The sequence below is a fragment of the Biomphalaria glabrata genome, chromosome 10 (assembly GCF_947242115.1).
Source record: "Biomphalaria glabrata chromosome 10, xgBioGlab47.1, whole genome shotgun sequence".
NCBI classification, from domain to species: domain Eukaryota; kingdom Metazoa; phylum Mollusca; class Gastropoda; family Planorbidae; genus Biomphalaria; species Biomphalaria glabrata.
In genome coordinates, this window is record NC_074720.1 from 32,625,133 (window position 1) to 32,651,970 (window position 26,838).

The following is a 26,838-nucleotide window of genomic DNA, read 5'->3' on the forward strand; positions in this document are numbered from 1 at the left end:
GCTCTAGTTGTGGTTAAAAATATAGGTCAAAGCTGGGGCTGCGTAGCCACGGGAAATGCTGCATTCCTCATTAATCTTCGGACTTGAGGATATGCCTTTATTATTATTATTATTATTATCACTATAATATTCGCATTAAATCCCCCTTCTTACCACTTGTTAGGTGCTCATTTTGTTTTGGATTCACATAGTGGAAGTCTAATACTATGTACCTACTAGAATCAGTTAGTGCTATCAACGGAAATAATTAGAAAATGTATGTCTGCAGTACTAAAAAGTGCACAAAAACTTTAATATACCTTTTTAAAAAAGATAATCAACGCCCTATTTTTTTTACACCAGATTCACCAAAAAAGCTAGCGATAGTTTTCCCGCAATGTATGAAAATCCCTTAAAGTCTACACAGCTTAATGCTAAGTCTATGAAATAATTAGATTAGGACAAAAATGAAAATCTTTTTAATTAGAAAAACAACTTTTTGATATGACAATCACCATTCAACACTTCAGACTGTACGGAACCACTCTCTACCAGTCACAAACACATTGTGTTAGGGGGAAAAAAGTTGTTAAGCGAACTTAACCACATGATCACCTAATTGTTACTGAATTGCGCAATAAGGATATCTGCCTGGTCGTGCGGTATGCTAGCTGGACTGTCGTTCGGTCGACTCGATGGTTCCGGGTTCATACCCTTCCCACTTCCATTCCTCGTCGTTCTGAAGGAGGTTAGGAACAGGAAGCAGATTATCTTTAACTCTGAAGGAGGTTAGGAACAAGAAGCAGATTATCTTCAACTCTAAAGGAGGTTAGGAACAGGAAGCAGGTTATCTTCAACTCTGAAGGAGGTTAGGAACAAGAAGCAGATTATCTTCAACTCTGAAGGAACATCCGAAGCATGTCAAACATGGAACAACAAAAAAAAACATTTGTACAAGCAATAAAACACGGGCTTCATCAGTTGTTACACTTGCCATTTTCTTCCTAGCCAACCCAACACTTTTAACACAGTTCTCCATAGCATTGAATAAATACTGGCCTGAAATTGTGTCTTTGACTGAGTATGTTTGGGAATTTACGGCTATTGCAAGAAACAATCTGTATAGAGAAATGCAAAACTAAAACTGGACGAAATTAAGCGAAATCGGTTCAGGCCACGAAGCCTTCGTTACGTACGAATAAACAAAATACTAAATACTTCAATTAACTCGTTATTTCCTTTCAGCAGTCATAGTTATCAACATCTGATACAAGCTGGAAATATAAAAACAACTTCGGATTTACTGTTTATGTGTGTCTGTTTTTAATTCAACGCCAAAACGCTGTGCAGGATTTCCTGTGTTTATATGTATTGTCAGAGAATGAAACTAAAGATGAAAAGAATAAAGCATGAAGGGGTTTTACACTTCAGTTTAATTATATTATACTGTCTTGTGACACGGAACTGATGCGTATAAGAGAAATTCCCAAAAACTATTTTTAAAAGATCTGGAAAATGCAAAACTTATCTGGCAGCTTCCGGAAGTAAATTGGGCATGGTTACTATGATAGCTAGAGAATGTGTATGTCGCAAACTGAAATTTGTGTTTTAATGTAATACTTGCTAATGAGAAACCCTAATACGAATGCATTGCAAGTTATGGTAATAATATAAACAGAAAAAAAATCACTTTTGTTTATTCTTGTTGCAATTGAAAAAAAAAAAGTTTTTTTTTAAATTTAAATTAACACAAAAATATACTTTGTGTCATTTAACTAAAAAAAAAAAAAAGAAAAAAAACGATTCTTAGAAAGAGATAAACCAATATTTTAATGTGTGAGAGAGAGAGAGAAAAAAAGAGAGTGTTAGAAAGAGGGAAAGAGAAAACGAAAGAGAGAGAGCGACTGATAAAGAGTGAGAAAGAGAGAGAGAGAGAAAAAAAAAAGATTTTCATTTGAACAGAACACAGCTACTCTAAGAAATAATTGCTTCGCACAGTAACTAACAATTACATTTTAAAATCTGCTTAGAACTAAAAGCTATGACCTCGTTACAAAGTTCAAAACAAACAGTTGCCAGGAAATATTAATGTAAAAAGTAACAAACATGAAGCAACCCTCCAGAGATCCACTCCTGGAAGTGATTTCTATGACGTGTATTTTTAGTTACCAGTTTGATCTGGCCTATCTCCTCCCCCCCCCCCCCCCAAAAAAAAAATTTCCATTCCACTTCTCTAGATTCCCACGCCAGGAGAACAAGGGAAAGGGGAGATTGGAAAGTCCATGCGCAAGTCCATGCGCGACGATGCCTAATGCACTAAGACAGCGCTTATTTAACTGTGGCCCTCCTACCCCCCTCCCCTTTGCAGGGAAAATTCAGACGAGATTATGTAGGCGGTCTTTTAAGGACAAAAAAACAAATTTGCTGCATTCGCTTTGTAGGTATAAATGAATAGGTAATGATTAATTATCAAAGGACACTATTTCCGATGATTTAAAAAAAAAAATTATAAAGTTAAATGATTTCGTTTAATTTTCTAAATAAGACCTTTCATACTGTTTTCTGGAGAGGCGTCTGTAGGAAGGTCGATTCAAATACTCCAATAAAAAAAATCTATACATTTACCTGCAGTGAAGTAGCTAGAAATTCGCTATCATTTTGGAGCCCGGGGGTTGGGGACTTAACCTCTTTGGGGGTCCCTGCATTTTGCGTAATATTTAATATTAAATATACAAAACAATTTCGAACACTCATTTGGGCTCCCCTCCCCAAATTCTCTCCCCCAAACTAACTACGCTACTGTTTACCTGTCTTTCTTACGTCAGACAGGTCTAATTTCTCCAAAATGACGTACCATCTTTCTTCTGACGTATTATTCGTGATTAAAACAGGCCCGCTACAATAGTTACATTTCTGAATACACGACATGCATGGAAACGCTTGGTGCCCAGAGCCCTGTCTGTTTATTATATTTATTTCCACACGACTCTGACATTTCTATTGCAGGCTAATATAGATTTTTGTTAAAACTAATCTAAAACTCTTGCTTAAATGACTTGAAAGAAAGATTCTCAGTGTACGGGAAGCAACACACTAAATTATCTAGGGCTGGTCAACATAGGTAGAAGTTTTGAAGGGCCGTACCTTGGACATAACTGACCCCTTATGCCTTACTAGAAAAGATAAATCCCAGTGAGATGAAAGGTCCTCTCTCACTATCTGGCTCTTCTAACACACATTCAGATTTTGAGAAAATATACTTTTGTAAAGGATATGGAGAGAGACAGAATCATGTGTAGTGCCCCAACGGTCGAACAAGCCATTAGGCAGGAGATATCGCTCTATTCGATTTAAGAAATGTTCCAAATGTCCATTAACTTTCATTTTAAGGGTGATGTGACAGTTCATGTAACCAAATCCTTCCACTTTTCCCAGTCAGCAAATGTTCTTAGCAGGATATCAAGAGAGAGGCCAGTCTATTCTTATACATTATCCCGCCAGCTTTTTTAAAGACCCTTTCTTCATGCTCCCTCCAATGTACATTAAAGGATTACTTTAAACAAATATTAACACGCTATTTAAAAAAAAATCGAATGCTGCGTTCATATTAAAGCGAGCCGCTTACAAACCAGGGTGTCATAGTTTGCTAACCCTTCCTATGGACTACTTGCCCGATTGTATGATGTACTCTTGCTGAAATTAGTTGAAAGTAAAGTTCGTCTACTAGTTTCAAACATTTCTAAGCTGTCGTTACTAATGCATCGCCCAGAGCGTAGCGAGTAGGACACTACGCCTACACGTAGGCCTATTAGCGTCTACGGAAAGTAACTTCATCACCAACACTTGAGAGCTGCCTTCTGCTTGACCACAATTATCTCCCCTTGATCTTACTCTACTCTTTTGAGAAGTGTTTCCGGTGTCCCGTTAAATACTAACTTCCATAATTTGGTTAAACAGGCCTATAGTTAAATTACTGTAAGACTTCAATTATTTGTTGTCTAACTACTCTTAGATTTCTTGTAGATGCAATAATAATTGTTAGGATAGTTTAGTTTTGATGAGCAACATTCTGCAGGATGGCTTTCTGGTTGTTTAGTAAGCTCTTTAGATTGTCGTTCGCAAGACCGGGTTTACCTATAGGCAACATAAGGCTATAGCTTAGGGCCCGCATTAAATATTCAGCACTAATATTTCTGGATTTATAAAGGAACCCGTGATAGTGTGTATTTTTTTATTGACTGACGTACTGACCTGTAATGTTGGCCACGTTACAGGTCAGTGTTCAGGACTATTAAGACTAATACGCACACTGACACACATACACACATATTTGGTGAAGGGAGAAGGTTGTAGCAGAGGCGGCTTTAAGGGGTGGCGAGTAGGGAAACCTTGGAGGGGGGGGGCACTATCAGCACATCTTACAAATATTTGTGGCTCTAAGATGATACTCGCCCATGGCCCCGCGCTCTGCTAAGGCCGCCTCTAGTTGTTTCCTAATCAAGATATTAGAAGTACTATAATGTGATACCTTTCCTCATTTCTTCCCTGGTATGGAAGTGGAGGAGCCAAATAATTCTAATGTTACTTTGCTCTGTATTCTAATCCGTACTATCCAAACTGTGTGTCCAGGCAAGAGCGTATGTGTGTTTGAGTGTGAATGGATTTGCGTCGTATTGTGCTGTTGTTGTCAAGTGTAAACATAGCCTACTTATAGTGTCAAATACTATTGTGTATTATACTGTAATAGAGAACTGAAGTACGCTTAGGGAAAAAAAGAGAGAAATATACCAACATCTAAAAGTGCAACTGGTAAGTAAAGAAACTTTTGCAGACGAATAAATAAAGAGAAATGTGTGCATGCTTAGAGATCAGTGGCGTAGCTAAGGTGGAGGAATGAGAATGAAAATCACCCCGCGCCCCCACTTGAGGGGGCCCCCAAATCATTGTTTTTTACATTAAATATTACGTAAAACGCCGGGGCCCCCTAAGTGGTCAAGCCCCCGGGCCTCCAAATGATGGTAAAAAAAACTTGGCTACGCCCCTGTTAGAGATTTAAAATAATAGAGAAAAGATTGTAATAGGTTATGGCTGAAATATGAATACTTTTACTCTTATACTGCTCATAACTGCTGTATAGTGAAATACACAAAATTCCCAGTTACAAATTGCGCTTGATAAAACTCTTTTGTTGTCCAGTATATATATTTGTATGTCTAGGACTACTGTGTTTTATATTCTGATAGAAGTACGCTTAGGAAAGGAAACGACTGTATCAACATCTTAAAGTGCAACTGGTAAAGAGAGAGATATTCGCAGGCGAACTAATGGGACGAAATATAATTTCCAATCATTAAAACGAACAGATAACTGAGAAATTAATCTGTTGACATTTCTAAATTGAGTCCATATCTATAGGGCAGATGATGTTAAGGTCATCTCTTTCTTTGGCTAACGGTTGGCGAGCAGGATGTCGTGTGGCCAGCACATTGACCAACCGCCTTTACTTTCCCCAACTAAAATCAGGTAATCATTAGATTCCCAAAAATCTCGAAATTCAAAATCCCTATTTTTAACGAGATTCGAACACAGGGCCGCAGGTTGGAAAGCCAAGCGCTTAACTACTCGGCCAACGCGCCTCCCTAAAGATATTGACCAATACGGTATTCTGGCAGACAGGGACAATAGTCTTTCACTTAGACGTCTAATATTTTTCAGAAAGTCAACATATTGAATAAATCAGTGTTATCAATCCATCAACAGAGCTCGTAGTTGGCAGGAGTTTTATAGTGAAATAGTGAAATAGAGAAATAATAAACAATAACTATGACCTTAACATAGTGTAAAGCGATTGGTTTCCGACCAGGGGGTCCCGGGTTCGAATCCTTGTTAAGAATGGAATTTTTATTTTCTGAATCTTTAGGGTGCCTCTGAGTCCACCCAGTTTTAATGGGTACCTGACATTAGTTGGGTAAAAGTAATGGCGGTTGGTCGTTGTGCTGACCACATGACTCCCTCGTTAATCTACCTCTAGTAAGAATCCACAATGTGAAATACAAAAGAATTGATTTCATTTATACATTTCGGACGCTGCTTCAGAAATAAAGACTTTAACGTCTTAAACCAAACCTCCCGCATGAAGGCAGCTGTTGGGTGCTTGGGACCATGATGGCTGCTAGGTGTTGTGGACGGTCGTTGACTTGTAGCACCAAACTGCTGGTAGACAACTAAACCGCTGTAAGCGTATTGTATTTTAACTTGTAAAACCTGAAATAACTTGAATGACTTCTTTGTGAACAAAACTAAATGTAACTTTTATAATTTAGACAAATGCAGGTCATAGGAGATCAAATAAATGTACTACATTTAAGTAATAATATATTTCAACTAAATCTAAGTCACTTCAGTAACACATCCTTTCAGTCTCACGATCTGGAGTCGTCTCTCCTAATTAAGACCGCTGACGACATGTCACATATCTTGCATCATTCACAGCCAACCGCTAACCTCTTCCCACCGTCACTATAGAAACATACACAAGGACTCCATAACACCTGGTCTCGCAGTATGCGCGCTGGACTTTCGTTCGGTCGTCTCGATGGTCAGGGGTTCATACCCTGCCCGTCCACTCGTGAGACTTGAACTAAGCTGCAGAGTATCTTCAACTCTGAAGGAACATCCGAAACATGTCAAACATTTGACAAACAAAATGTCGTGGTGACTACAAGACTAGGCAGCCATCGTGTTAGATCTAGACGTTGGGTGAAGAGTGTGTTGACACTAATAGATTGTTGGCTCATCCAAACACATGTGTGTCTCGTGTGTCTCGTGTGTCTCAGTATAATGACGTGTCTTGTTGACAAGCCAGCTAGCAGTGTGAGAAAGAGTGAGAGCCTTCACAAGTACTGGACCAAGTGTTGTTGTTTTCTATCTCGGCCATCGGTGGACACTGTACAGAGGGGCAGGGGGGGGGGGAGCTCTCAGTAAGTCATTCGTAATAACCCTCCAGTGCTTAAGACCACTGCAAAAAGACACAAGTCAGCTCTGACCACTCACTTAGTCAATTAGACTCAAGGGTTTGAGCTCACACCGACATGTCTTCGAATAACATCAGTTGACATACGCCCTAAAAAAGTTTAATTACATTTGTTCGGAAAATAATTATTAAAAAATAGAACCATAAAATTGTGTTTACTCTGTAGCGAAACTTAAATTCCTTCACTTCGATATTTCTGTGTAGTTAAAAGGCTACGAATAAGCTAGATCTAAGTTTTTATTTGACCTGGATACAAAGTCAGATAGTAAATGAATATATAACGTTCCTAATCTATTTCATTGTGTTCATAACATCGTCACATATCATTTGATATCTGTGATTCGTCAAACAGACGATCAAAATGAGGCTTATATGGATACACCTCGGGCTTTTGACATTATATTGTTTTGTCTTTGTGGACAGTGCACCAGACAACAAAAGTAAGTTCTTCAATAAAATAAGTCTATAACAGGGGTGGGCAAATTACGACCCGCGGGCCACATGTGGTCCACTGGAGTCTTTAATGCGGCCCGCGGACACCTAAAGAAATCAGATGTTCCCTCAGGTTATACATATTAAAAATGCAAATATTTTCAAAAATAAGTAATTCTAAATATCTATATAAATTTTAGAAAGTTCTGATTCTTATTACTTATGAGAAAGATGCTAATGAAACATGTCTCTATACATGTAATTCTAAAAAGTTTAAAGTAAACGAAGATTATTCTTATTGGCAATATTTCAAAACATTCAGTCAAAGACACAAACTCAAGCCAGTATTAATTCAATGTTCTGAAGAACTGTGTTGAAAGTGTTGGCTTGGAACAAGATGGCATGTGTGACAACGGATGGACCTCGTGCTTTGAGAAAAATAGATCAATATCCCAACCATAAACTCTTAACGGGAATTTTTTCGCAATGCTGCATTGGATATCGAACATATTATTGGCCAAATTGTATCAGTGATCAAACCTATCAGAGCTAAGGGACTTAACCACATGTTGTTCCTAAAAGTAAATAATGATTTGCAAGCTTAACATTCCGATGTTCGGTACCACAGTGGTGTCCGCAGGCCAAGCATGGGAAACACGGTATTGAGATGAATATGGTATCTCAAAGAAGAAATTATATTCCTTGAAAGACATTGACTGTCACTAATATTTCTAATGAAGAATGGAAGAAGGACTTCACTTTTTTCATCGGGAATATTGCAGTGGGTTGCTTCCACAGAAGCTGTATTTCCACACTTTAAAAAACTTTGCTGCTAAGCTTTCACATTATTTGGGTCCACAAACATCTGTGAACAAGTATCTTTTTTGTTTGAAAATAAAGAAGTGTAATCACAGGTCGATGCTGACAGACTGTAATTTGAAAGGAGAACAACTAGTAAACTCGTTCCACAGCTCAGGGACACTATGCAAGAGTGTCAACAGTTAAATACTTCACAATAAGTACAACTTTTCTATGCAGTGTTGTGATGTAAAAAGACCACATCAAAATTTAAAAAAATGTTTTTCGTAAAATTAGTTTCAGAAATGGCTCTTATTGTAATTCCTCAATTGGGAGGAAGTGTAAAAAAAATGTAAATGTATAACACAGTATAAATGTGAATTTAAAGATATTATACACCGTTAGCTAGCGTATTTTTCTGATTTGTAATTACATATTTCATATGCGGCCCCCCATTCCCAATTTTTTTTAATGTGGCCCTCGATGAAAAAAGGTTGTCCACCCCTGGTCTATAACATAAAAGTCTATATATATTTCTAAGTCTAGTGGTGGCTGAGTGGTAGATTGCAAAATCTCTAAACCAAGAGGTCTCCGATTTGAATCTCATTGAAGGCTGGGATTTTGAATTTCGCTATTAGGTCACTTCTGGGTAAACCCAACGTCTGAAGGGGGTACGTTTTATAACTCCTCTATTCAGCTTTTCTTTTTTATGGAGAAAAAAAACTGAGTGCGATTGCAAACTAGATCTAGAAAGAAGTAAAAGTTATTTGACTATGCAGTCTAAAATCCTAAGATGATTGAGGATTGTCGTAACTGAAACTAAAAGGAAATAAAATGTATATCATACATCTTGAATATATAGTCATGTGATTGATTGCCTCTTGTATTTAAAATCTAAGAAATATGGAGACTGCGATAATTCGAAACTTTGAAAACTAAAGATCATTAATTTCTGAGACAGAAGAGCGAGTTCCAAGATTCGTTGCCAATTTTCTTACAGCTTCAAAAAGTGATAGTGATACCTATTAAACGATTTGAAATTTTTGTTTTTTTCCGGTCTTGATATAATATATATATTATATATATATATATATATATATATATATATATATATATATATATATATATATATATATATATATATATATATGTAAGTCCATGGCCTAATTCAATTAACAGTTTACAAAATTAATATACGTACAGGAACACTTTGCGCGCTGTATTTGAAGTCTGGATCTCTAGGCCTAGCATTAGAATTGTAGAAACTCCAGTAGATCGCTAGAAATCCAAACCCTAGACAACAATCTGTTCCTACTTCCACCCATGGCAATCCCAATATAAGGACAGTCTCTCTAAACTTAATATAATCTTTTTGAAAGGTATTTTTTTTTATTTTGCCACTTCACTTTCTTTAATCCATGGGATGGTATAACTGACCTATCTGATACCATATAATGAATATCTAATTGATGTAATTGTTTTGTAAATGGTCTATCTCTTATTCAAAGGCTCAAAAGAAAAAGAAAACATTTTCTAAAAAAAATCCCATTAGTTAAAAAATATTTTTAACAAAAAATCTATAACTGTTTTCATAAATGTGTTAAAAATATAGTAAATAGTCTTCTCCCTTACTAAATAGCCTTTTGTGTTTGTTACTATTAATTGTGAATCGTTGTACAAATGGTGTATTTTGATGAAAAAACTGCTTGCATTGTTGCTGTTTTTTTTAATTAAATTTTTCATTTTTAGAAATGAAAAAAAAGTAGCCGTTGCATCAAATCTTTGATAGGCCTAAAATATCATGATGTTGGATTTTCAATATCTTTTCTAGTTTACGAGATCTAAACAGGATGGATGGACGGACGGAAGGACAGACAGACCACACAAAACTAATAGTGTCTATTCCCCTTTCGGGGGCCGCTAAAAAAACGGCATTATATAAAACCCGTTACTGTAGCATATGGTGAAAGAAGCTTCTCTTGCCTCAATCTAATCAAGTGGACAGCAATTCACGAAGATAGATTGAACAATTTGGCAATTCTTGCTATTTAGTCATTAATTAATTTGATCGTGATTTTGTATTAAGTAAAGAATCAATAAAATGCAAAGATGAATTTATTTTCTAATACAAAAGCTTAATTTCCATTTATAATCCCATATCCGTACCCTGACTGGGCCGCGCGCAAACCGTTTGGCATTGGGGTCAGCAGTTGTTAGGACCGCCTTGCTTAAAGCATGCCTCAACACCGACCTTTGACGTCGCAACCTGTGGGTAGTGGAAACCAATAGCAAAGTATTTGTCTCCCCTGATAACAGGTTGTTACGTGTTCAGGCCTACTAAGACGACTAGTCTAGGTGAGACTACAGCTTCGTTTACTTCTAACTTTTGTTCAGCTTTGAGAGTCTGCACAGTTGTCATGGAAGTCGAGGCTAAACTTAGTTTAGATTTCCCCACTTTTTCCAGAACGATCTGTGTGTGTGGAAATAAAGCGAAACTTCGAGTCAGGTCGTTATGTACGTAACTCTTTTTCAAGCTACAAGAGAAGTCACCAAGAATCTTGGAAATCGCTATTCTGTCTCAAGTAATGATCTTTAATTTTCAAAGTTATTCTAGATAGAAGAGGCTATTAATCACAGAACTACATAATAACGCCAATCTATGATACAAAACTTTTTTTTTTAGTTTCCATGGAGATAACATATGTCGCCGTTTCGACAATATTATATCTCAAGCTTTTTGATTTTAATCATCTTATCTTATATAATACAGACGTTAATTCAAAAAAGAAAATAATTATGTCCTCCGCGTCATGCATTTAGTCATGCATATTAACCAATGATCTAAATTCTGCCAAGTCACTGGTCTTCCTGGCTAGCTCAGGTAACCTGCTCTAATAGCACTAGGGAAGAAGGAGCATTTGTACAAATTTGTCCTAGCATATGGAATTAGGAATTAAATTTTGTTTTTTTTTCCATTTGAAGATTATGGTTCAGTGTTTTATGTATAATAGCTACTTTACTTTTAAGTCTTCTATCCTGAAGGCTTTCTAAATATAGTGTTTTTACAAAAGATGTTACTCTAGTCAAATGTGAATATTTGTTTGTTATGAATCTCACTGCTCTATTTTGTGTCTGTTCCAGTTTCTTAATGTTTTCTTGAATTGAGGTGTCCCAAACGGAGGATGCATATTCTATTATTGGCCTAACCATGGTTAAATAACGTTTTAGTTTTATGTTCTTATTTGATTTATAGAAATTTCTTGTAATGAATGCTTGGTTGGATGGGACGTAACAATTGTACAGCATTATAGTTTTAAAATAATTTATATCATGCATATTGTTTGTTATGTAGGTTAGGTTGAAGAAAAAAACTTGACTTATTCACAAACTAGCACCTTGTTTCAGGACATTAGTGTGCTGTGTTTGTTGATTGGTGCTTCCAGTCTAGACTTACCATATACACATGGCTGGATTGAAGGGAGCTAAGGGATTTTACAAGAAAGAGCGTCTCCACAAAAGAGATAAAAAAATATTTCCGAAATTTCAACCGGTCAAAAACTTACGCGTTTTTTTTTTTCTAACATTTTTTTTCTCATTTTTACGGCTGGAAAAAAAAAGTGATTAGAAAGTGTACGCTTGTAGCATGCTCGCAATACATCTCAGGGTTTAAGATAGAGCGTCTACTTAGAGCCTTACCCTTCGCAGACTCAAAAGTATACACTTTTAAAAACCAATTCTTGCATGTTAATCAATGACTATAAGACTCTCCCAAGTTGTTGGCTTTCCTGGCTGATTCAGGCAACCCATTAGATGTTCTAAAAGTACTAAGGAAGTATTTTTACATATTTGTCCTAGCGTATAGAATAAAAAAAAATTAGCTTTATCTTTGTGTTTTTTCGGAGTATTTTATAAGATTTTGTTTTTTTTTGTGTTTGAAGACTATGTTTTCGTGTTTTATATGTAAGTGCTACTGTACTTGTAAGTCTTCTGTCTTGAAGCTTGAAAAGTCTCTAAATGTAATGATTTTACTCCTAAAGGTTTTAGAAAGTAAACAAATAAAAGCAAACAATTATTTGTTACATTACTTTCAACATATTTCATTTGTTTATTTTTTTTTCATCCAACAGAAAAGACAGAAAAGAAATGTCCAGCATTGTCTCTACCTGGAGGCCGAGTTCGTTACAGAGGTGGCAAGAAATACGCAGCGTTCAATTGCAATCCGACATTTACCCTAGTGGGAAGCCAAGTTTCTGTCTGCACGGAAGGAGAATGGAGCGTACCAGTACCAAAGTGTATAGGTCAGTGAGTTATACTTTATTTATCAGAAGGAAATTAGGAAAATAAATTTTTAAAAAAATTGCTTTGTACTAAACGATGTCTAGAACGAGATCAATCATTGTAGAGGGCCCGAACACCGACCTGCAACGTCATAACCTGTAGGCAGTTTAGACCAATAGCTCGTTGCCATGTCACATATATGTCTGTATAAGTAAGCAGTGTTTCACATTATAGACGTGTAGCAAAGGTATAAAACACAAAGTCATTTAAATTTGACCAGAGAAGGAAAGTTTTTTTTTCTTGAGGACTTGAATGAGAGATTAGCCCTTTACAAGCCCATCAATTAGATAATTATTGAATAACATCAGTTAGGCCAGGTTGGCAATGAGCCATTTCTTCATAACAATCAATCAGTTCAGTGAATACATATGAATATTACCAATGTAATAGTAACACTAATCCTGTGATATCATGTCATCTGTCGGACGAACTGTACAGTAATAGCGGCAACAATTTCTATTCTTTCTTTTTTTTTAAATACAAATTAAACTATTTATTTAGACTATAAGTAGTCTCTATAACAAAAAACCGTTACTTTAGTAATACAAATATTTTTTATTACATTACTTCAAAAAGTAATAAAAACTTTTGAAAGATTTTGTAGTATTATTGCCGTGTCACATGTGCCAATATTACAATTTCTCCCTGTTTTACTATTAATAGTGAATAGTTGTAAAAATGGTGTACTCTTATGAACAAACTGCTTGCATATTTGAGTTTAAAAATTAAACGTTTCGCTTTCAGATTAGAAATATGTAGCCGTTGCATCAGAAATTCGCAAGGTCTAAAAATATCATGATATTGGATTCTCAATATATTTTCTAGTTTCTGAGATCTCAACGGAACGGACAGACCACACAAAAACTAATAGCGGCTATTCTTCTTTCGGGGGCCGCTAAAATGTCATTAAGTCATTAAGTAGGTTGATTTTTTTAATTTTTTTTAAACAATCAGCTTATTTGTTACATTTACTAATGATATACTTTTAGGTTCTACTTGTGATAAACCCCAAGTGGACGCAAACGTCGTGGTCGAGGAGTATTCCAATGGAGGTTGGCTTCACTTTTTCTGTCGTTCTGGATACATTCGTGAAGGTCCAGAAGACATATACTGTATAGGTACGAAGTGGAACAGTGATCCCCCAACGTGCAAGGGTAAGTCCTCAAAATGTCTTTGCATATCTTAATAGATCGCTGTATAATTTGAGGACGATAAAACTTCAAGTTCCCGTTGGGGACACATTTTTTTTTGTAAGCTCGTGTATCGTAAACTAGTAGTTGTTTCTGTACACACCTGTATCCAGGATGTGACGTCATTAAAATAGTCAAACATATTAAAACATTTCAAGAACATAGAAAGTAATTTTGAACAATTTACATTCTACCATTATGCGTGGCAGTTTATCTTTGTATCAAATTCTCTTTGTGAACGTTGTACACTAAGTTTTCAGTCATAGTGACAGTCTAATTCTTCCTTTATATTGAAATTATTTTGTGTTGTAAAAAGAAGAGCTTAGGACGTGTGATTATATATTGCTAAAAAAAAGTGCACAAAAATTATCCTAGCTTATCAGCACTTTTATTTTGTACTCCGGATACACCAAAAAGAAAGCTATTTATGGTTGTTTTTTTCCGCCATGTGTGAAAATCTCCACTCTTCCCGTAAATCGACGCAAGTCATTTAACGAAAGGCAATCCCTCTGAGTGATGTCCACAGTGAAAATGGTGATAGCATGACGGAAACACACACATACAAACAAGTGACATCCTAGAATGGGTTCGATTCGGCCACACATAGAATAGGTTCAAAGGTTCCTTTCTCTTGTAGCTTCTCTACACAGATATCTCTGTCATTGTTTTAAGACTGTCGAAGACTTTTTGAACCTCTTAGGTCATTGAAGCTACTCTGCATCTGCATGTGATGTCTGAACAAACTGTTCTGTCTAGGAGGGATCGAAGCAGATGTTTATTACATCCCTATTACTGTTGGCTCATATCTCAGGGTACTGAGAAGCCGAATGCATAGAAAACACGTGAAACTTCCCCATATTCCTTCTCTGTACCATATCAGCCGTGCGAACGACAAAATAACACCGACAGACTAATTCCGACTAAATAGCACCGACAGACTAACTCCGACTAAATAGCACCGACAGACTAGCTCCGACTAAATAGCACCGACAGACTAACTTCGACTAAATAGCACCGACAGACTAACTCCGACAAAATAGCACCGACAAAATAACACCGACAGACTAACTCCGACTAAATAGCATCGAATGACTAGCTCCGACTAAATAGCACCGACAGACTAACTCCGACTAAATAGTACCGACAGACTAACTCCGACAAAATAGCACCGACAAAATAGCACCGACAGACTATTTCGAAAAAATAGCACCGGCAGACTAACTCCGACAAAATAGCACCGACAGACTAACTCCGACTAAATAGCACCGACAGACTAACTTCGACAAAACAACACCTAAGTCGTAGCGCCATATTGCCAGACTTATTTGTTAAACATAATTGGTACTAAAATATAATAAATAAAGGCCATGGGCATGTTTTGTTTTGTGGAGACCGCTAAATTCTTCGAGATTAATATTTATTTGTCCTTCAGTGAATCATATTTGTAAAGAATGAAAGTATTTAAAATTTTAATCTTTTTCTTTATTTTGGTGTATTTCATATGCATATTTGGTTATAAATAATGTTTCTTATAAATGTGCGCTACTGCACACAGGTTGAGGCCGTGTTAATTTGTGTGTACGTGTGTTTCGATATAATCAAATGCATTTTGAACTATAAATAAATATAATGAAGATTTTCACTTAGTTCATTGACAATTTATTTACAATTTTACTATATTTTTCGAGAGTATTTACAGAAATTGAATGAAAAATAAGGATTTATATGAGCTTTTTTTTTATTAGGCGCTATTCCATATTTGGCGCTATTTTGTCATCGCTATTTAGTAGGCGCTATTTTGTCATCGCTATTTAGTAGGCGCTATTTTGTCATCGCTATTTAGTAGGCGCTATTTTGTCATCTACGATCGCTATTTTGGTCGGTAAACGTATACATATTATTTACATATATCATAGTTTTTATGACTTAAATTACATTAAATCTCCAGAACCAAAAAAAAAAAAATCTCCATTAATCTGTCCATCTGAGCATAAAAACTATTCAAAATGTGACAATACGTCATTAGGATTGTAGTTGATATGAAGTGTTATATAAATGTCAGACATCATGACGCCTAGGTCAAGTCATCACTTGTGGCTTTGTTTCTTCGATTGACTTCCTGTTTTAATTTTGTAAAGGATGTTAAAATACTGTAAAAATCGTACGCGAAAAAAAAACTTCGCATTACGAAAGTTTAATGCAATTTCTATAATGTATTGAATATACACACAAGTCATAACATATTTAGACATATAGAAAATATCCCCAGATGATTTTATTTCATGAGTGGTAATAGAGAATTTAATTACCAAAGATCATATTAAGCCTAATCAAGGTGTTGCTTTTACAGAAAATTCTCTACCAGCTTGAAAATAAGATATTTTTTATGAAATTGACTCCATGGTTAGGGATGACAATTGATATAGTTCTAATATCATGACCTGTAACCCAGCTTTAAGAGTTTCCTGAACCTAGTTGTAATATCATGACCTGTAACCCAGCTTTAAGAGTTTCCTGAACATAGTTGTAATATCATGACCTCTAACCCAGCTTTAAGAGTTTCCTGAACATAGTTCTAATATCATGACCTGTAACCCAGCTTTAAGAGTTTCCTGAACCTAGTTGTAATATCATGACCTGTAACCCAGCTTTAAGAGTTTCCTGAACATAGTTGTAATATCATGACCTCTAACCCAGCTTTAAGAGTTTCCTGAACATAGTTCTAATATCATGACCTCTAACCCAGCTTTAAGAGTTTCCTGAACATAGTTCTAATATCATGACCTGTAACCCAGCTTTAAAAGTTTACTGAAACTAGTTCTAATATCATGACCTGTAACCCAGCTTTAAAAGTTTACTGAAACTAGTTCTAATATCATGACCTGTAACCCAGCTTTAAAAGTTTACTGAAACTAGTTCTAATATCATTACCTGTAACCCAGCTCTAAAATTTTACTGAACCTAGTTGTAATATCATGACCGAGCTTTAAAAGTTTACTGAACCTAGTTGTAATATCATGACCTGTAACCCAGCTATAAAAGTTTCCTGAACCTAGTTGTAATATCATGACCTGTAACCCAGCTTTAAGAGTTTCCTGAACATAGTTGTAATATCATGACCTGTAACCCAGCTATAAAAGTTTCCTGAACCTAGTTGTAATAACATGACCAGCAACCCAGCTTTAAAAGTTTCCTGAACCTAGTTGTAATAACATGACCTGTATCCCAGCTTTAAAATTTCACTGAACCTAGTTGTAATAACATGACCTTTATCCCAGCTTTAAAATTTCACTGAACCTAGTTGTAATAACATGACCTGTATCCCAGCTTTAAAATTTCACTGAACCTAGTTGTAATATCATGACCTGTAACCCAGCTTTAAAATTTCACTGAACCTAGTTGTAATATCATGACATGTATTCCAGCTTGAAAAAGTTGAACTCAGATAAATGAATACGGTGACACTGCATTCATCTCATCGCTGTCCAGCTCTTGTCATGACTATAGGCTAATCCTCCGTATGGCTCCCTGGTCGTTTGGTATGCGCTACGAACTGTTACACCGATGGTCATTGACTCGAATCCTAACCATCGCCATCTTTGCAGCACTGCACGAGGTTTTATCTAAGGGACGTAATTCTAGACTGAATAGACAAACGAGACTTTTAAAACAAAACAAAGATATTTATTCGTGCAAGGGAGACGACTTCATTAAATCTTCTTACTGTCTTGTTTAAAACTATTTTAGAATATTCTCAGATCGAATTAATTTAAATTAATCACCTTTGAACCTTTTTTTTTTCAACCTAGTATCTATAAATAAAACCTTTTATTGTTATTCCAGCCGGTACAAGTAATGGTTGTGATTTTGAAGATGGGCTCTGTGGGTGGAGCCATGATCTTACAGACGATTTTAACTGGGTGATTAACCAAGGAGAAACTCCTACAGCTAATACGGGACCGATGGCAGACCATACTAAAAATGATTCCAGCGGTGAGTTCATATATAGACATCATAAATACTTCAAAATATTCACCGAGTGAGATGTAATGGTAGTTGTGAATGATAGTCATCTTCGCTATAACTTAACAATCTGTACCAAGTACCAAAAAACACTATTTGACTTAGACATTTTGGGCCTTTTAAAAGGTAACCATGGTTCCTTCATGGTCTCTCACTCGACCTTGATGGTGTGATCCAAAAGGAAAGCTTCGCATGGCATTTGGCATCACCCAAGTTGCAGAAGCTGCCGAAGAGAGTATCATTGTTGATGTTCGCGACGCATAAGGGGATCTATTCCAGGTTGTCGTTGAAACTTTAATACAGCAATGCAGCGGGGGTTAGGGGGGGGTAAGGTTCAATTACCTCTAGGTCTTAAGGTGAACGGCATCCGCTTTCACATTTCACAAGTTAGTAAGAGTCGTTTCGCCTGGATAAGTATCTCAGCCACAAGAGCATGTCAGGTTAGAAGCTATCTGAGACGCATGCCGTTAAAAAGTATTTTATAGAAAGTCAGAACTTATCCCCGTTGCCAGCCCCTGGTCGTGACAAACTTTGAAACCTTAAACACTATTTTTGAATGGATGTGTCCTTAAACAGTTGGCCCTATTCCAAATGGTATTTATCATAACATTTTTTGTCTAGCATAGAAATAAGACTTAAATAACCATTTATGTCTACTTTAGAAATAAGGATTAAATGACCTTTGTGTCTAACCTAGAAATAAGGATTAAATGACCTTTGTGTCTAGCCTAGAAATAAGGATTAAATGACCTTTGTGTCTAGCCTAGAAATAAGGATTATATGACCTTTGTGTCTAGCCTAGAAATAAGGATTATATGACCTTTGTGTCTAGCCTAGAAATAAGGATTAAAATGACCTTTTATTTGTCTTACCCAGGTCATTACCTTTTTGTCGAGTCTTCAGCGCCACAGACCACTGGACACAAGGCGAGGTTCCTCTCTCCGTTCTACAACGTGGAGTCTCTGCAAAACAAATGTCTAGAGTTCTACTATCACATGTATGGGGAGGAGGGAGAGAACAGTAAGTTTAGAGGGAGTTAACCTTTCAATGTAACGAGCTCAATTTTTGATGACATTAGTGGATATTATGTTTCCTTTTATGTACTGAGCCGATGTTGGCTTTTTATATCTAGGCGAGGTAATCGTGATTTAAGCATGTTGCTTAAACAAAAGATGATACGCTCTCTTGGACTGTTGACAACCATGCGTTGCACTCATGAACGCTTTATAAAAAAGAAGGCTAATCTCTATTGTGCTATCATGGGATGGTGTTTCTTTAATGCTTCTAATTCATATATGATATAGATTTATAAGGTTAAATCTAGGTGAATGCATTTATACATATGGGACGAAACGTTCTTAATTTCTAAGATACGTCTGTAATAATTATTTTTATTTGAAATATTAAAAAAAAAATATTAAGCAAATTAGACAGTGTGAACTTTGACACGAAAAATAAGGAATAATCAGAACCTGTCTCCTTGCATAGTACACTACAGAGGATTGAATTACATTCTAAATAGTTCTTTTGTATTCTTTTGTATATTAGTGACATCCTGTAATGAGTTGATAATAATTCATTAAATCTTGCATGTTGGTGAGGGTTCCAGGTCAGGGCCGCCTTAAGAATTTTGGGGTCCTATGCGAAATGGATTGCGAGCGACCTAGTCATGGAAAGGTAATAAGTAAAAATTACGATTTTGTATTAAAAAGTAAATTCGTCTTTGCATTACATTTTTATTAAATGAAAGCTGACAAAGCCGTTATCTTTTTATCGCGTGTAGTATTGGCGTTTATTGAATGACACCCCAAAATGACAATTTTGTCTATTTTCTAAGGACATTTTTAAGAGTTTTCAGGAGATTTTAATAATTTCAGGAGATTTCCAGAAGCTCCTGGAAAATCAAGAGGCGGAAGAACCCTATTATAAGTTATCATGGCTTAATTTAATAATTTATGCCTAGAATTTGCGCGGGGCCTATGAAAGTGCGGGGCCCACTGCGGCCGCATAAGTTGCAGTGGCCTAAGGCCGGCCCTGTATTGTGAATATTTATTGACCTCCTTCAGTCATAAGAGGACCTTTAGCTCAACTCGTGGAGAACAAGATGCCGGGAGGGGTGGTCACCCATACAGCACCCCCTTCGCCACGCCACTGTAGGGTTCAAAGGAACGGCAATAGCCAACACAGTTTGACGTCAAGCAGCGTCCCAGGATCTGTTGAGTCTAGCACAGTTTTCGGCATTCTCCCTAAGGGTTACCGTCTCCACAATTTTCCGACAAAATTGACTTTGAAAGCTTTTCCCATGTACGGGTTTAGCCGCAAACTGAGGTTTAAATTCAGAATTTAACGAGCCTTTCTGCTTAAAGCGTTCTTAGTTAGGCGCCAGATTCGTGCCTTTGCTAGTGTTGACAAATGTCGAAGCATGGTGAAACTTTCAAAATTTCTTCTTTTACAGATGTTGGTAGTTTGGAAGTATTTGTAAGACCACAGAAAATACCGACTATTGCACTAGACACTGACCATCAAATATTTTATAAAACTGGGAACCAGAGAGATAGCTGGATAAAAGCTGACGTCATCGTGCCGCAAGTCACAGAACCAGTCCAGGTAATGTCAGCTTGTTGAGTCTATACAATTATCCAGTTGCTTAATTATCTATAGTTATACAGAGTCATAACAGACCTTAAATCTGCATGAATTGTTTTGAGTGACCAACAGGAGAATCATCCATTTCAAATCGAAATGATTTTTTTTATACATTACTTTTAACTTCTTTACTAAACCTACATCGATCGCTGGATGTGTACCATAGTAAATGTGTCTTGTATCAATTATAATTTGTAATTTCTCCATCTTCCCATTTTCGGATAAAGTTGAAACTTTGCACAATTATTTAATGTCGATGACATCACATTAATCAATGAAAAAAAAAACCCAATTAGTTAAGTAAATAGTGGATATTAATATTCTTATTGATAGCGTAAAGGGTAATCAATCGTACAGTGTTAAGATATATATAAACGTACATGTTGAGCTCTTTACTTACAGACAGGCTTTGTTCTTATTTAACTATTATTTGTGTTATTTGTCTTGTTTATGTTTAATTTTAATAGATATTTACGTACTCACCCACCTGTTATTGCCTGGTAGTCCAGACGCCAAATTAATTCAAGACAGTATCGTTCAAATCTAAACTTTTTTATTTTTTATTTATTTATTTATTTTTTTTTTTTGCAATATATCTTATAATCAAAGATTTAAACTTTAGCTTTCAAGAAGGGTTTCTACCTCATACAGTCACCCGTGGCATCGACCCAAAATGTAATTAATTCTATCGTAGGAAGGGTCAGAATGAGTTGCAAGTAAGATCATCAATGTAAACAAACCGTCGTTATTGTTAAATAATTGTTGTTGTTGTTTTTTTTTACTATATTAAAAGCAAGCGCTTACTTTAAATACTCCACAGTTTGTTTTTCAAGCGACAATGAAAAAGAGTTGGCTGAGTGATATCGCAATAGACGATATTGTGATAACAGACTGTAGAAGTAGGTGACTTTTTAAATAATTACGCAGAGATAGATAGATAGATAGATAGATAGATAGATAGATAGATAGATAGATAGATAGATAGATAGATAGATAGATAGATAGATAGATAGATAGATAGATAGATAGATAGATAGATAGATAGATAGATAGATAGATAGATAGATAGATAGATAGATAGATAGATAGATAGATAGATAGATAGATAGATAGATAGATAGATAGATAGATAGATAGATAGATAGATAGATAGATAGATAGATAGATAGATAGATAGATAGATAGATAGATAGATAGATAGATAGATAGATAGATAGATAGATAGATAGATAGATAGATAGATAGATAGATAGATAGATAGATAGATAGATAGATAGATAGATAGATAGATAGATAGATAGATAGATAGATAGATAGATAGATAGATAGATAGATAGATAGATAGATAGATAGATAGATAGATAGATAGATAGATAGATAGATAGATAGATAGATAGATAGATAGATAGATAGATAGATAGATAGATTGATTCTTTCTTTTTCTTTCCCAATCTTGAATTCTTCAGGCAAGGTATCCAACAGTACTGACCTTGTTATTCTCAATGATCCATTAACAACTGTCTATGCGAAAAGCTCGCCAAGACGCACAGCTGTTACATCAGCGTTGACTCAAGCAGTAACCAGACCAACAAGAACAACTCCTAAGGGCACCAGGCCTACAAGGCAGACACCTGTGTCTACTACCAAGCCATCCACAGCAACGACAAAAGCTTTCATTAGCACAACTAGGCCCACCACTTTCAGCACCAAGTCTTCTACCCCAAAGACACTTTCAACCACAGTAAGAACCACAGTATCTACTTTAGCACCCACAACACAGTCGACCACCTTAAAAACCATCACAACGTCTTCTAGTACGCCAAGAACTACCACAATGTCCACCTCAATAACAACAACTTCGATATCCACGACGGAAGTCACAAGTGAAAAGAAAACGTCGTTGTCAGAAATAACATCGGAAGCTGCTTCACCCAAAACGGCTGAGACATCAGGACCAAGGACAGTGTCACCTTCAGGCGAGTTTACTCCAGAGACAGAGAACAGTCTGACCACTGATGTCCCAGGGGACTCCGTGACTTCGAACACCACGGATGCTGGAGAAGCTGACGAAACCGAAAAGGATTACACAGATATGAACGGGCTCAAACCGAGCCAGAACGGCGATGATGACGAAGACGAAGAGGAAGTTGAAAGGACCACTTCTCAACTGGTTGACATGCTAGACAACGAAACGTCGGACGCCGACGACGACCACGACGACGATGAAAAGACGTCGACGACTGAACCATCAGGGAGCAACGCCTCCGCCGGGAAGGTCCACGGAGGAGACGAGGGCTCTGGCATGAAGGAGTTGTTGCCACTGATCATAGGCGTCGTCTCAGCTGTAGTTGTCGGCGCCGTAGTCATAGGCGTCTTAACGTGGCGCTGGGCGAAACATCAGAGGATGAAGCAGCAGAAAGAGGAAGACGATCAAATGAACATAATTACCGAATACGTGGAGACGACACTGAATGTCTAGCGATGTTGTGCCAAATTTTCTAGTTTTCATGTCCTCAAAGTTCCGATATTCAATCGAAAGTAGTCTTATAAAGTACACTAGCCTGATCATTCAAAAATACTCTTCAATGTTGATTGTATTGGAGATTTTCTCGGTAAGGTAAACAAGCCCAAGAAACGCCAAATATAAATCATATGTACACTACTAAATTTCAAAAACTTAACGACGGAAGAACTTACCACATATAATTTTGCGGTGCTAAAAGGTGCACAATAATTATTAGAAACCTTTTTAAAACAAACATAGCTTGTCAGCAGTTCTTTCTTTTTGTATTTTGTTTTTTAGTTTTGCTATCATAGATGAATATCCCTAATAAATTCATTGCCTGTTTGACGGTGGTATAAAATTGGACGCTTTCGGTTTGTCAATATTGTACGCAACTAATTGCTTCCCTTTGATATGTCTATTAATAGACTACTTACTTCTATCATTCTTGATGTTTATCTCTCCACATTATAAGGCAGATACTTGAAAACATAAAATCGGGTATTCAGATCAAGGGACAGAAGTTTATCTCATTTTTAAGGTGCATTGTCGGGTGATTTTCAGGGTATACATTTCAGGAGAGGGTGGGGGGGGGGGAGAGAGAGAGAGAGAGACAAAGCAAAACAAAGTTATCTCCCTTTTAAACTCTATTTTTTTTAAAACTGTGCTGGCTCTAAGAACAGCGTTTGATTGCTGAGCTATGATTAGTATATTGATTTTAAAAAATTGAAACATGTGTTCATTTTATATAATGAATAGTTCTGATTAAGAATGGCATTAATACTTTACATATGGTCTGTATTATTTGTATGAATGAATATAATGACATTGCCTTACGAATATGCGTCTGAAAGTATATTTTGTTTTATTTTATGTATCTAATTGTAATGGACAATGTTGTTGCATTGTTGATGTTATGTAATTATTTTTGTTTCTATATTTTTATACTTGTATAAAACACCTAGATCTATATCTATATAAATTTCGAACTCTGAGGATCTAAATATTGCTTACATAGGTTAGTTTGCTGTACATATAAAACCATTCCAAATGCTGAACATTTCGGATGTAGCAAAGCTTTTATTATGTGTTTTTAATTTTTATCTTATAAATGTTTAACAGCTATAAAAAAAATACTTTAATTTTTTGTCATTATATATAGAGAGAGATATATCAACCTTGCAATTATAGGCTAAAGGTCATGTGTTTCTATGGCCCACTGTTTACGAGGGTGTCATGTGACAAAGGCGCCCTAAAAAATCTGGAAGCCAAGCGCTAAGCCACCTTTCTCTTTCTGAATGTATGAAAGTTGTTATGTTTATTGCTTAGAATATTCTTTGAAGGTGGTTTTGTGTGTGTGTGTGTGTGTTTTAATTCTATCTTGCTTTCTGTAACCATAGCGACCACAACGTTCCTTCTGGGACCATCTTGACATAATCCTCAACGAGCTTTGATTATTCTATATTTTCACTTTGTCGAGGAGATAAAGTTGATTTAGTTGATTGATTGAGTGATGATAAAGGTAATGATATTCATAGAGTTGGATGATTTTCATTAGGAAAGTATTATTACCTTCAATCGTAACAAAAGCGCAGTCGCTAATACGGTAATGTCAAAAAGTCGCAACCAAAATAGCGCGACAAAAATCCCACATTTTAAAAAAGGTTATTTCGATGTGCTGTACCGTACACTTGGAGTGGGAGTTGCCCTTTATCTTTGAATGCTTTTCCCTTTGTATTTTTTTTTTGGTTAACTTCTAAATGAATTTTATTTATTGTAATGTTGACTGTAATGACTGTTACACGTATATATCAATATATTGCAAAATGAAATAATCATTACTTCTTAATTGCACTGACCTTTGATATACCAAAATATTTTTAAAATATAAAAATACTTTATAATTGCTTTCTTTGAGAAATGCTTGTAGTATAATTTCCTAATTTATTATTTTGAATTGCTCTGACCTTTGAAATACTAAAACTATTTTTAAAAGACGAAAATACATTATAATTGCTGTCTTTAAAAAATGCTTCCAGTATGTAGATACAGTTTATTGTTTATTGTTTCTACTTAAGTAATAGAAAGAGTTTCTCAAAGACAAATTTAAATCTGATTAGGTTAATACTTGAAATTGTTATAAATTTCTAGTGTATAACTAATAACTTGTATGCAAATCATATCGCTATTGTTATTATATTTTGCATAATTTTTTTAGATTATTTGCTTTTATCGTCACAACAAGAAATTTAAATCTTACATTTTTTTACAACCACAAATGATTTTAATTTTTTTTTTCATTGCTTCACTCTTAGTTACAAACTTGAAGCCATGGCGATCATCATCATCATCATCAAGATCCATTTGAGTGAGGGCTTGAGAGGCTCAAATCCTCTCTTACAAAAGCCCTGGACAGAAACCCTGCTGTCTTGCGTAGTGCATAAATGTCGCCATACAGGTCGAGAATTTTGGGTTTCCCAGACCTGTCGAGACGGAGATCAGCAAGTCTAGGGCAGTCAAACAGAATATGAGGCACGGTTTCCTCTTCTTCCCCGCAGCGGGGGCACCGTGAATCAAAATTTGGCCATAGCCTCGAGAAATATGAGCCAACAGGACAGTGGCCTGTATTGCACTGTGCTATGATACCTTGCTCAGGCCTGGACAGCCTCCACCACGGGGAAGTGCGGCCAGGGCGCCTCATGCGCTCCCAGACTTGACGGGCTTTTTGGGACTCAAACTCAAACCACTTTTCCATTTCTGTTTTATGTATTATAGCCAGGGCTTGATGAAAGCTTACAGCCTGATCAGTGGGTGGAATTTGCCCTCCCTGGTGAAGCCATGACGATAAATATTACTACCGGTATTCAAAATGCTAAAAAATAAAACTTTAAATATTTTTGCAGGTTGCAACATTCCAATCAGTAGCAGGGGATTGTCTATATATATATATATATATATATAGATATACATTTTTCTTTGAAAATCTTATAAATAATTTATGTAAAAAATTTTGTCGCGATAAAAAAAAAAAAATAGAAATGAAAAAAACAACTTTTTTTTTTGGTTTACATTATATTAGTTTTGGTCTAAAAGAGGAAATAAAGTGTGTTTATCTGAAGTAGTGATTGTTTTTCTGTTATCTGAATATTAGTTAGTTGGTTGGTGAATGTATACTGTAACCAGACTTACATCTCATTAGAATGTTCTCAGAATTTTCAGCATTTGCTTCATGTACAATAATTCTTACATGAAAAAACTAACTAAACTACATTTCTCATACAATATGCAACCTAAACGTGGTTTAAATTACTTTGCCAAAATTAGTTAAATTTTTTTAAAATTAGAATATTAAAATAAAATTCAAAATTAATTTTTTTACTACAATACTTGAACATACGGAGGCGAAAGCGCATGGCTCCTGAACCGAGATCTGGGGTTCGAACCCTGTTGAAGACCGGGATTTTAAATTTCGGGATCTTCGGGGGCCTCTGAGTCCACCGAGCTCTAATGGGTGCCTGACATTAGTTGGGGAAAAGTAAAGGCGGTTGGTCTTTGTGCTGGCCACATGACACCCTCGTTAACCGTAGTCCACAGAAATAGATGACCATTACATCATTTGCCTTACAGACCACAAGGTTTGACAAGGGAACTTTACTTGACTTTACATGAACATACACAGATTAAGGATAATACTATTTTGGTTTGTTTCGGATTATCAACTGTCGACATCGAGCACGTAGCCCAATAACATGACAAAACAGATGACAAAAAGACATGACAGAAATATAGCATATGACATGACAAAAAGTCATTACATATTATGACAAGAGAGATGAAAAAAAAAAGGTGACGACAGAAAGTAATTACACAAAAACATGACAAATAAACATGAGAAA

General features: G+C 36.0%; 1 protein-coding gene across 1 annotated transcript; it reads left to right on the forward strand.

The window, feature by feature from the left end:
* Window positions 1-6,940: 6,940 nt before the first annotated feature.
* On the forward strand, window positions 6,941-26,060 carry LOC106053954 (zonadhesin-like). Its single transcript, XM_056044105.1, has 8 exons — window positions 6,941-7,452; window positions 12,370-12,540; window positions 13,570-13,734; window positions 17,614-17,763; window positions 18,670-18,813; window positions 20,249-20,400; window positions 21,260-21,338; window positions 21,906-26,060. The coding sequence occupies exons 1-8, from the start codon at window positions 7,374-7,376 to the stop codon at window positions 22,916-22,918; spliced, it is 1,953 nt and encodes a 650-aa protein (XP_055900080.1). The 5' UTR covers window positions 6,941-7,373; the 3' UTR covers window positions 22,919-26,060.
* Window positions 26,061-26,838: the final 778 nt, after the last annotated feature.

What these genes read in the sequence shown, in the direction of transcription:
- LOC106053954 (XM_056044105.1), top strand. Translation starts at nt 7,374, where the DNA reads ATGAGGCTTATATGGATACACCTCGGGCTTTTGACATTATATTGTTTT. An exon ending in TACTAAAAATGATTCCAGCG is followed by an intron (nt 17,764 to 18,669) that starts GTGAGTTCATAT and finishes TGTCTTACCCAG; the next exon opens with GTCATTACCTTTTTGTCGAG. An exon ending in AAGTCACAGAACCAGTCCAG is followed by an intron (nt 20,401 to 21,259) that starts GTAATGTCAGCT and finishes AATACTCCACAG; the next exon opens with TTTGTTTTTCAAGCGACAAT.